The sequence below is a fragment of the Jaculus jaculus genome, chromosome X (assembly GCF_020740685.1).
Source record: "Jaculus jaculus isolate mJacJac1 chromosome X, mJacJac1.mat.Y.cur, whole genome shotgun sequence".
Taxonomy (NCBI): Eukaryota; Metazoa; Chordata; class Mammalia; order Rodentia; family Dipodidae; genus Jaculus; species Jaculus jaculus.
The window spans coordinates 52075264-52087816 of NC_059125.1; the positions used below are offsets into that span (position 1 = coordinate 52075264).

A 12553-nucleotide genomic window follows, 5' to 3' on the forward strand; every position below is an offset into this window, starting at 1 on the left:
GGTCCCTGAAGCTGTGGGAGGTAAGTCATTTTATTTATTGAAGAGAGAAAGTGGAGAAGGAGAGAGAGAATGGGCATTGGCATTCCCGGGTTTCTACCACTACAAACCAACTCCAGATACATACGCCACCTTGTGCATCTGGCTTATACAAGAACTGGCAAATCGAACCTGGGTCTCCAGGCAGGTACCTTAACCACTCAGCCCTTTCTCCAGCCCACAACTGAGATTTGTACCAAAATGTACATAACTTTAATGTACGTTTTCTCTTAGGGATGCTATACAGAAACTTTTTTTTTTTTAATTTCTCCAGAATTCTGTGGTACTCATGGTGTATTTTATTTTTATTTTATTTTTATTTTGGTTTTCGAGGTAGGGTCTCGTTCTAGTTCAGGCTGACCTGGAACTCAATATGCAGTCTCAGGCTAGCCTCGAACTCATGGTGATCCACCTACCTCTGCCTCCCCAGTGCTGAGATTAAAGGCATATGCTATCATACCCAGCATGAATTTTATTTGTAAAGAATTTCTTTCTGGTTGTAGGTCTGCCTTGCATACAGTCCTGCCAAAAGTATATGAGATGCCACGACAACTACCACATAAAATCTCCAATAAAGAGGAGACTACAAAATACCAGTCTGGCAATATTGTCTCCAGTGATCATTACCTATCCAAAAAGGTTAGTGCAAACAATCTTTCCCAATAGTGCATTATGGAAAATATTTCTGACCTCTGAATCTTTTGTAGTATTCTGGGATTATTATGAGAAAGTAGGAAGTGGTAAGCCTTGTAGTTGAAGAATACCAGAAAGATGAGACAGGTCTGGAGGCTGAGGATGTGGATCAGTGGTGAAGCATTTGCCTCCTAGTATGTGTGAGACCCTGTGTTCCAGCCTCAGTATTCCTCCAAATAAATTGAGGAGAAAGGGTAATTTTTTTTCCTCATAACTATATGGCTCAAATGAAAGCCATTTTCTGCATCTTTTGGGCAAGCACTTTAACCACTGAGTAATCTCTCTAGCCCATTCTGCATCTTTTGAAACCAAAAACATGTTGTTCTCATTAATGACCATGTCTGTACATTTTATTTGGTTTTTGGAGGTAGGGTTTTGCTGTAGCCCAGGCTGACCTTGAATTCACAGGCTGACCTTGAACTCACAATGATACTCCTATTTTAGCCTCCTGAGTGCTGGGGTTAAAGGTATGTACCACCACTCCTGGCTGTATACATTTGCTTTCTCCTAAAAGCTCTAAATATTTTGCCAGGAGGCTGTAGTATGTTCATGATAGAATATGAAGATTGTATTAGCAGAGTAGTATCATACTTTTTTACCTACTCAGGTTGCTTATTTCTAATTTGAAAGTTTTAAAATGAAATGTTTTGATGTATGAAACATGTTGAGCACATACCTGATCTTACAAGTAGAAAATTTCATGCCTAAATTGTCTTCAAAATGCAAACACACTAAAAATGTGTAAAATTACATTCAGGTAAAATGATTAGGTGTATGTGAAACACAATTTGGATTGGAACAGGAAGGGGCAGAACAGAGCTTATTTTTGTATAGTAAATATACATTAATAATTTTTAAAAGAATTTAAAATAAACCTGGGTCTCATCCTTAAGGTATATCACCATGTATGTGTGAATACTTCAAAATCTATAAAAGCCTGAAATCCAAGATACTTCTACACATTTTGGATAAGTGACACTTAACCAGTATTAAATTTAGAAAATGTTCTGGTGCAGTTAAACTCTGACTTTTTGACTTGAGGATAATTTGACACTGTTATTCTAACCTTGGTGTGGTCTATGTTCACCACCATGTATATTTAAATGAAAATTATACTAACACTATTGAATGCTCACTAAGGGATACACAATTAGATAGTCTCATTTGTTCTTTTACTGTTTCAGAGGGAAGAGAAAAACCCAGCCCAAATATTTTTATCTTTACCTAAGGGGACAGTCAGAACAAGATCAGCTTTTTTTAAGGTTTTTTTTTTTTTTGGTTTATTTATTTGAGAGCAACAGAGAGAGAAAGAGGGAGAGAGAGAGAGAGAGGGAGGGAGAGGGAGGGAGAGGGAGGGAGGGAGGGAGGGAGAGAGAGAGGGAGGGAGAGAGAGAGGGAGAGAGAGAGGGAGAGAATGGGTGCGCCAGGGCTTCCCATCACTCCAAACAAACTCCATACGCGTGTCTCACCTTGTGGATCTGGCTAACATGGGTCCTGGGGAATCGAGCCTCGAACAGGGTCCTTAGCCTTCACAGGCAAGCGCCTAACTGCTAAGCCATCTCTCCAGCCCAAGATCAGCTTTTGAAGAAATCACCAATGTGAGTATGCTAGTGCCTGCTTTGCTTTAGTTTGGCATAAACTTTACATAGTCTTTACCTTGACACATCTTTACAGTTTACTGGATACTGACCCTCTCTGGAATATTGAGAATAGAATTTATCTGGACTCAATGGCCCAATTACACAAACTTCAGAGGCTCTTTTCCTGGTACATACCATTTGGGTCTTCCCTGCCTCTCTAACCAAAATCACCTCCCTTCTTGCTTTCTGGAATATTTTTACCACTAATCCTACTAGAATCAAATAAAGGTTCAGCCTCCTTCTGAACATTAAACTACTCAAATCCACAAAGATGAAATGTTGCTATAAAGCATTTGACTAGGCAACAGTCTACTTCTTCTACTACAATAATACTAACATTAACCCATCAACACTAGCAATGAACTCTACTTGCAAATAAAGTTGTACATGTGATGAATGTGTCAATTTATATGTGTGGGAAATGAGAGTTGTATGCACATTTTTATACAAGTATAGAAATCCCTCCTTATATCTAATGCTGTTTTGTATTTGTTTTGAAGGCACATAGCATGACAAGAAATAGCTTACTATCTGTGAAAATCCACTTTTGAACCACTGGATGAGAGCACAGGACACAGTGTTATTGACCTCTGGATCAAGTCACAGTGAAAAGGGAATAATATCAGAGCAACTGATGAATGGCAGGTCAAGAAGGACCTGCAAAACTCTGCAGCTTAATAACAACAGAGCTTAAAATGAATGCTGCTGTCACTGCCTTCCTGACAACCAGCAATCATTCATATTCCAGTTTTGTTTGTTGGCCTTATGATGCCCCTCTTCCCCACTGATTCAAGGATTCAGACTCAAAGCATATATCACATTTACTTGTTAGCTTTTTTTTGTTTGTTTGTTTGCTTCAAGGTAGGGTCTCGCTCCGGCCCATGCTGACCTGGAATGCACTATGCAATCTGAGGCTGGCCTGGAACTCATGGCAATCCTCCTACTTCTGCCTCCCGAGTTCTGAGATTAAAGGCATGCCACACCACACTCGGTTGTGTTAGCTTTATTATCTGGAACATTTTCATAGTCTTTCTTTTTTTGTGGCCCAACTACTCCTTTTTAAATTTTTTTGTTAATTAATTATTTATTTGAAAGGCGCAGACTGAGTAAGAGGCAGGTAGACAGAGAGAGAAAGAATGGGCACACCAGGGCCTCCAGCCAATGCAAATGAACTCCAGATGTGTGGGTCCCCTTGTTCATCTGTCTGAGGTGGGTACTGGGGAATTGAACCTCAAACCAGGCCCCTTAGGCTTCACAGGCAAGCGCTTAACCACTAAGCTATCTCCGCAGCCCCCAACTCCTCCTTTTTATAAACAGTCTTCACATATTATTGGTCTGAACTTTTTGTTTAGATTGATATGTTAAAACCTTCTTCATTAGAATACTTTATAGGTGATGCTTTGGTTTCCTCAGAGTGTCACATGTGAAGGCACATGGTGTCTACTGGCTTCTCTTTGGTAGTTTTATTTGTGAACACCTTGTCAAGATGTTGCCTGATTTTTACTGTTTATTTTCTCTCTCTCTTGAAACTTCTGTTGGACATACTCTTAATAGCTATTTGTTCTTGGAATATCTAGATGGCAAAGTCATCAATCATATTTCCTCTTTCCCCTTGAACATCTTAAGAAGCAAAAGTGGAATGTGATATTAATAAAGAACCTTGTCAGTTATTAACAAGTCAGTATGCCTGGCATGGAGATCAGTACTGTATCCTGTACCCCTTGGGAACTCTAATGGCTATCATTTCGTCAATATTTACTAGTACTATTAATTATTTTCCTCTGGCTTCCTCTATGCTGGATTGACTCAGTACTATACTTGTTATGAGATGTTTGGATTATTGCTCTGACAAACATTCAAACAAGCTGTCTAGGATGGAGACATTGGTCACAACTTTCTTATAAGGACCACTAATTGAGTAATATATGATTCTCTTATATTCCCTCCTTCTCCTTGCTTTTCTGTAGGTTTCTCCAAGTCAACTTTTCCAGTCAAAGAAGAAAGATGATATAGATTCTATAAAAGATGTTTTCAAGAGCTTGAAAAGGAAGACACAGATTCTGCGGTTTGAAAGAAATAATCTAAAGAAAGCAAAAACGTAAGACATGATTCGGATGATAAATTTTGAGATGACAAAGTCTGTGGAGTCATTTTGTCCAACAAGCAATAGTGTTTAGTTAGCCACAGTGATGACTACCACATTACACCTAGGTGCTTACAAGAGTCTAGTTGTGGTTGCTGAAGAGTTAGTTACAGGTTTCTCTTCTGTCTCTTTTCTCCCAGGCTTGCTCGCTCTCTCTCTTGCTCTCTCTCTCTCTCTCTCTCTCTCTCTCTCTCTCTCTCTCTGTGTGTGTGTGTGTGAGAGAGAGAGAGAGAGAGAGAGAAAGAGAGAGATTGAGGGGTCTGGCAAAGACCTTATTTAATATTTGATCCAGTCACTGTTTAAGTTAGTCTATGTTCATGAGTGTAGAGGCGATCTAACTTTTCAGAGAATCTCAACAATTGACTTAACAGCATACAAATCTACTTATCCCTTTCAAATTTTGTGGGGAGGTTTGTTGTTTCCTTGTTATGGACAGAAATTAGTATATCCACAAGGCCCAAAACATATGTCTTTTAGCTGTTACAGGTAACTCTTCATAGGTTCTCCTAATAGAGATGAGCATTCCCATCTAGGATTAAAAAATATTTTACTAGTAGGAAAGATTTTTATGAGAAGACTTAGAAAGTAGTGTGAGATTTTCTATATTTTCTCTTTATTCTCTATTAGCCACACTCACTAGCTCACATATTACTTATTGCCTTTTCAATGCCAGGGCAGAATGAATGGGAGATATAGATAGATAGATAGATAGATAGATAGATAGATAGATAGATAGATAGATAGATGGGGCTGTCTATATGGTCCAGGGTGGCTAGTGTTCCTCCTGCTTCAGCTTCTAAATTTTAGGGTTACAAGTGTGTGCTATCATGCTTGGAGCTAAATATCTGTTGCTTTACAGAAAAAGTTTCCTGGCCTCTTCCTATTAGGTAAGGCCTGTTAGATGGAAATATTTGTTCTCTTCTAAATTTTCTGTTATTCTAGGGGTATTAATGATTATAATTTCACAGTTTAAAAAATTAATATTTAAGTTAGCAAAGAAAATAATATGTTCATTATAGCTTTCTCCCTACATATGTGCCATTATACTTGGTTCTAATTCATCAGCCTTTGCAACTGTACTCACCTGTGTTCCCTGCCCTGATCTAGCTGGTTCCCTTCTCTGTTCACTCCCATCCTCCCTAATTCTACTTTCATGTCACATGTATTCCATTACCTTCTTTTTACCCTCCATTTAATGACTCCTTATTCTAATTACTTCTATAGGTACTAATCAATTTGCATTTGAATAGATTAGATACATAGCCATAGCAAAACTGAGCATGGTTTCTAATGTGTAATGTAAAAAGGTTGGAATTTCAGAAACTCAAATGGCAAGACCTATAGAGCACTTAGCTAATCACACAGCAGAGAGAAATCTAGCCAGAAGATTAACATTTATCCCTTCTAGGTTTCTGGCTGAAATCAAATTCCTGGGGTTTCTTTTAAATTTTTCATCATTCTCACTTCAGCTTGGAATATTTTTATCTTCTTCAATGTATAGTAGAATGGACCATAATAATGATAGTGGAACTAGTAGTGCCTACTGTTTATTGAAAGCTCACTATAATTACATATCATTCCAATTCTTTTTGTTTTGTTTTGTTTTTTCAAGGTAGGGTTTCACTCTTGCCTGCTCTAACCTGGAACTCATGTAGTACTTCCAGGCCGGCCTCAAACTCACAGTGATCCTCCTACATCTACCTCCCCAGTGCTGGGATTAAAGGTATATGCCACCAAACTAGGCTCCAAGTTTTGTTTTGTTTTTCAAGGTAGGGTCTTGCTCTAGCTCAGGCTGACCTGGAATTCACTATAAAGTCTCAGGATGGCACTGAACTCATGTCAGTCCTCCTACCTCTGTTTCCCAAGAACTGAATTAAAGGTGTGTGCCAGCATACCCAGCCTGTTTTTTAAACTAATAGTTTTGTTGTGCTATAATTCACCTATCATGTAATTCACCTTTTTAAAGTGTGTAATTCATGGCTTTGAGTATATTCAATTATGTAGCTACCACAACTGTGGAACATTTTCATTACCGGCCCTCCCCAAAAGTATAACTTTAGCTATCACGTCTCAGTGTCCTCATCCTTCTGTCCATACAAAAATACAGGTCTCATATGAAACAGATTAAGAGTGAGGTGTGGTATTGCATGCTGGGAGGAATTGCCAAAGATGCAGAGATAGGAGGATGAGAATTCAGAGATAGTTTATTATGAACCCAAATAGTACCAACCATAGCCTGGGAGTGAGGACTCAAGTTATCCTAATGTTGTGTTCCACTGTGGTAATAGTTCCATGTATTTTTATAATAACAGAAGAAGGAATGATACCAATCCAGGCATTTTTCAAATACCTTGGTAGAAATATTAGGTAGGTATATTGTAGCAAAGTGGAAAAGTCCCTGTTACCTGACTCTGATATTTTCTGATGACATTCTTAGCCTTTAGGTTGCTAGAAGATAATATGTCTGTTTGTACCTTCTAAAAATTATTTTACCTGGTGGTCCTAAGGATGTTAGGTCAAAGATAGAGATGTACAATAAATGGTTATTTATGGGGCTAAAGATAGTCCAAGATGATTTGGTTCTGGTACTGCAAACTCCTGGCTCAGAAGTTCTAATTAGTCAATAAGCCATGGAGCAGGTGTATCACTTTTTTTTTTCCTGTAAATGTCAATTCACACTCCCCAATTCTAGGCCATCAATAACCTAATTTCTTTCTTGGGTAATTTCCTTATGATAGACATTTCATATAAATAGAATTATGTGATTTTTTTTTTTTTTTGAGGTAAGGTGTCACTCTAGCCCAGGTTGATCTCCAACTCTCAGTGATCCTCCTACCTTGGCCTCTGAGTGCTGGGATTAAAGGCATGTATTACTGCACCAGCAATATATGTTTTTAAAATTATTTCTTTGTTTTAGCATGTTTTCAAGATTCAGCCATGTAATTGTAGGTGTCAGTACTTAATTTCATTCTATAGGCAAGTAATATTCCATATTATAAATGTACCATACATTTATGCCTTCATCTTATTTATTTGACATACTTCTACTTGTTTCTTGATGTTGAGGTTTTTATACTCATATCTAAGTAACTAAATCCAATATTAAAAAGACATACTTGGTTTCTTCTATGAATTTTAAACTGTCATCTTTTAACTAAGGTTTGTGATTTTGTTAAACTTTCAAATGATTCTTTAAAAAATATTTTTAGCTGGGCATTGTGGCGCATGCTTTTAATCCTAGCACTCAGGAGGCAGATGTAGGAGGATCACCATGAGTTCAAGGCCACTCTGAGATTACATAGTGAACTCCAGGTCAGCCTGAGCTACAGTGAGACCCTACCTTGAAAAACCCAAAAAAATCAATAAAAATATTTTTATTTTATTTTGTAAATATTTTAAATTATTTATTTGTAAGTAGAGAATGGGGAGACAAGAGAGAGTGGGGATAATGGGTATGCCAGGGTCTCTTATCCTGCACATGAACTTCAGACACATGTGATACTTAGTGCATCTCTCTTTCCGTGAGTATTGGATAATAGGACCTGGGCCATCATGCTTTGAAAGCAAGCACCTTTAACTGATGAGCCATCTCTCTAGCCGTGGAGTAGATTATTTTTTAATGTTTAGACAGACTTCATTGGCTTAAGAGAAGGAAAGAATAGATGGTATGAAGAGCTGCCCATTAGAAGGCAAGAGTGGGTAAAGCCCGCAGTAGAGAGAGGGTCTGCCCATAAGAAGGTAGAAGTGATTAAAGTCCACCTCTAGAGACCCAAATTGGGGTCATTTATAGGGGCTGAATGGAGCTAGATAACCAGCCTTGAAACCAAGTTTTGGGGATTGAGTTAAACAGTTATATCCCCAGAATCAAGTTTAATACTTTCAAAAATACATTTTTTCTTAAAATTGTTATGAGAGAGAGAAAGAGAATTGGCTTCCTGGCCTCTACCACTGACTTTTAGTACAAATCAAATATAATCTAAACATTGGAAGCTATGATCCATATGTGAGAGAGAAAAATGTAGTGTTTTACTTTCCAGGCCTGGGTTACCTCACTTAGTATATTTTTCAGATCCATCCATTTCCCTGTAAATTTCATAAGTTAATTTTTCTTAACCAGTGAATAAAACTACATGTGGAAATATACCACATCTTAATTATTTATTTATCAGTTGAAGGACATCTAGGGTGGTTCCATTTCCTAGCTATGGTGAATGGAACAACAATAAGCATAGAGAAACTGATATCCCTATAGCAATGTGTAGAGTCATTAGCCTGGAATTGTTTTCTCATTTCACTTCAGGTTATTCATTACAAGTATATATAAAAATGTTTATTATTTATTTATTTATTTATTTTTTGTTTTTTGAGATAATGTCTTGCTCTAACCTGGGCTGACCTGGAATTCACTGTTCAGCCTCTTAGGGGTCTCTAACTCATGGTAATTCTCCTACCACTGTCTCCCAAGTTCTGGATTTAAAGGTTTGTGCCACCACAACATCTAACTGGCTAGTTTTAAGTTCTTTAAAGCTGTGTGTGCGTGTGTGTGTGTGTGTATGTGTGTGTTTCCCTCCCAGTGTTTCTTGCCACTGCAAATGAATGCCAGATGCTTGCAACATTTTTTTTTGTGTGTGTATCTGACTTTATGTGGGTGCTGGGGAATGGAACAGACCAGGCTGTCAGGCTTTCCCAGCAAGTGCATTTAACTGCTGAGCCATCTCCTTAGCCCCAACATCTGTTGTTGTTTTTAAATATTGATCTTGTATCCTGAAATGTTGCTGTGCATATCTATTCTACCAATTTTTGAATGCTTTCATTAGTATTTTTCTTTTCTTTTTTTTTTTTTTTTTGAGGTAGGGTCTCACAAAAGCTCAGGCTGACCTGGAATTTACTATGTAGCCTCAGGTTGGCTTTGAACTCATGGTGATCCTCTGACTTCTGCCTCCCAAGTGTTTGGATTAAAGGTGTGCACCACCATGCCTGGTTCATTACTATCTTCTAAGATCTTGTTTTGTTCTCTATTAACATACCTTATGTTACTTATTATTTTCCAAAGGCATGTCTTTTATTTGATTGTCTTATGTAATTGCCCTAGCTAGAGTCTTTGGTAAAATGTTAAATGGAAGCATTCAGAGTTAGGCATCCTTGGACTGGAGAGAGAGCTCAGCTGTTAAAGGCACTTGCCGGCAAAGACTAATGGTCTGTGTTTTATTGCTCAGTACCCACATAAAGGCAAATTCACCATGTTTCATGTGTGTCTAGAGTTCATTTGCAATGGCTGGAGGACCTGTGCCCATACTCAGTCTCTCTCTCTCTCTGTCTCTCTCAAGTAAATGAATAAAAATAGGCTTGAGGCAAATAGATTGCTTAGTGGTTAAGGCACTTGCCTACAAAGCCTAAGTACCCAGTTTTGATTCCCCAGTACCTACATAAGTCAGATGTACAATGTGGCACATGTGTCTGGTATTCCTTTGCAGTGGCTTGAGGCCCTGGTGTGTCCCTTCTCTCTCCCTTCAACTCTCTCTGTCCCTTCCTCCATCAAATAAATAAATGTATATTTGAACAATAGGCCTGGCTTGGATTCTCCATTACCCACATAAAATCAGATGCATTAAGTGGCATATGCTTCTGGAGTTTGTTTCCAATGGCAAGAGGCCTTGGTGTACCCATACACACTCTATTTCTGTTTGCCTCTCTCTGTAAAATAAAGAAAAAATATTCAAAATAGCCAAACATGGTGGTGCATGCCTTTAATCTCAGCACTTGTGATACAGAGGTAGGAGGATTGCTGTGAGTTTGAGGCCTGACTGAGACTATATAGTGAGTTACAGGACAACTTGGATTGACTGAGACCCTACCTTGAAGGAAAACATAATTAAAAATATTAAAAATAGCTGGGCATGGTGGCACATGCCTTTAATCCTAGCACTTGGGAGGCAGAGGTAGGAGGATAGCCATAAATTCAAGGCCACCCTGAGACTACATACCTCAGAAAAAAGAAAGAAAAAAATCAAATAAATAAATGTAGAATTAGGTATTTTTGCCTTTTCTGATCTGAGGAAGCTAAGTTATCATTCTGTCACCATTAAATACGATATTAGCTTTTATTTTCTTTTCTACAGACTCCCTGTATCAGTCTGAGGAATTTAATTTCTGCTAGTTTTGTTAATATTTTATTTTATTGACTTAGAGAGAGGGAGAATGGGCCCACCAGGGCCTCTAGCCACTGCGAACGAACTCCAGACACATGTATAACCATGTGCATCTGGCCTCCATGGGATCTGGGGAATTGAACCTTGGTCCCTAGGCTTCACATGCAAGCACCTTAACTGCTAAGCCATCTCTCCAGCCCCCTTCTATTGGTTTTTTAAAATGATTTTTGGACCTGTTAATAATCAAATGGTTTTCTTGTTTATTCTTTTTTTAAAAATTTATTAACAAGTCTATGATTATAAACAATATCCCATGGTGATACCCTCCTTCCCCCCACTTTCCCCTTTTAAACTCCACTTTCCATCATATTCCTCCCGTCTCAATCAGTCTCTCTTTTATTTTGATGTCACGATCTTTTCCTCCTATTATGATAGTCTTGTGTAGGTAATAATCATATGGTTTTCTTGTTTATTTTGTTATTACACTGTCATATGTGAATCAAAATTTTTTTTGGTTTGTCCAAGGTAGAGTCTCACTGTAGCCCAGGCTGACCTGTAATTCACTATGTAGACTCAGGGAAGCCTTGAAATCACAGCAATCTTCCTAGTTCTGCCTCTCAAGTGCTGGGATTAAAGGCATGTGCCACACTGCCCAGCTTGAATTGAGTTTTTGATGTTAAAATGACTTTATACTGCTTACATAAATCCTGCTTGGTTAGAGTGTATACTACTTCGATGGTTCTAGATTTTGTATGCTAATACTTTGTTGAATATTTTTACATTTATATCCATAAGATATACTGGTTTGGTGATGCCTTATTTTTTGACACTTGAAGCGTGATTGGAAAGTGTTTCTATCTTTTACATCATTGGAGAACTCATGAGGAACTGACATCAATTCCTGAAATATTTGGTAGAATTCACCAGTGAAGCCAGATCAACTTAAACTGTTTTATGGGTTAATTCTACTCCTTTACATGTTATAGATATGTTTGGGTTCTTATTTTCTTCTTGAATGCATTTTGGTGGTTTGTGTCTATGATTTATTTATATCCTCTTAGATTTGGTTAGCCCTCCCTCCACCTTTCCTTTACTCATTCTCTTCCCCTGACCTCACTTAGGCCCTTTCACCCCCATTAATCTATTCTTCTACTTACATACATAATACCATCCTATTAAGTACCCCCTCCTTTCCTTTCTATTCCCTTTACATTTCCTTTCTAGCTTACTGGTCTCTGCTACTTTGTTTTCTTCATACTCACACAGAAGTCTAATCATCTATAGCTAGGATCCACGTATAAGAGAGATCATGTGACTTTTGCCTTTTTGGGTCTTGGTTACTTCACTTAGTATAATCCTTTACAGATCCATCCATTTTCCTGCACATTTCATAGCTTCATTTTTCTTTACCGCTGAGTATAACTCCATTGTTTAAATGTGCTATGTCTTCGTTATTCACTCATCAGTCGAACATCTAGGCTGGTTCCATTTCCCAACTATTGGAATAGAGCAGCATTAAACATTGTTGAGCAAGTATCTCTAAGGTACTGAGATGAGGCCTTAGGATATATGCCTAGGAGTGCTATAGCTGGGTCATATGGTAGATCTATTTTTAGCTTTCTTAGGAACCTCCACACTGATTTCCACAATGGCTGGACCAGATTGCATTCCCACCAACAGTGTAGAAGGGTCCCTCTTTTTCCACATCCTTGCCAGCTTTATTTTTGTTGTTCAATATTGTTTTGGATATTCGAGATGTTTTGTCCTTCCAAATGAATTTTTTGATTTTTTTTTCTGTTTCCATGAAGAATGCCATTGGAATTTTGATGGAGAATGCATTAAATAATGTAGATTGCTTTTGGTAAGATTGCCATTTTCACAATATTGATTCT

General features: G+C 38.0%; 1 protein-coding gene across 1 annotated transcript in view; it reads left to right on the forward strand.

The window, feature by feature from the left end:
- Nucleotides 1-576: 576 nt before the first annotated feature.
- LOC101612530 (G2/mitotic-specific cyclin-B3-like) overlaps nucleotides 577-12553 on the forward strand; it is a 38680-nt gene continuing 26703 nt past the window's right edge. The window contains exons 1-2 of the mRNA XM_045139865.1: nucleotides 577-675; nucleotides 4337-4467. Of these exons, the coding sequence (XP_044995800.1) occupies nucleotides 577-675; nucleotides 4337-4467 (230 nt within the window). The remainder of the gene's footprint in view (nucleotides 676-4336; nucleotides 4468-12553) is intronic.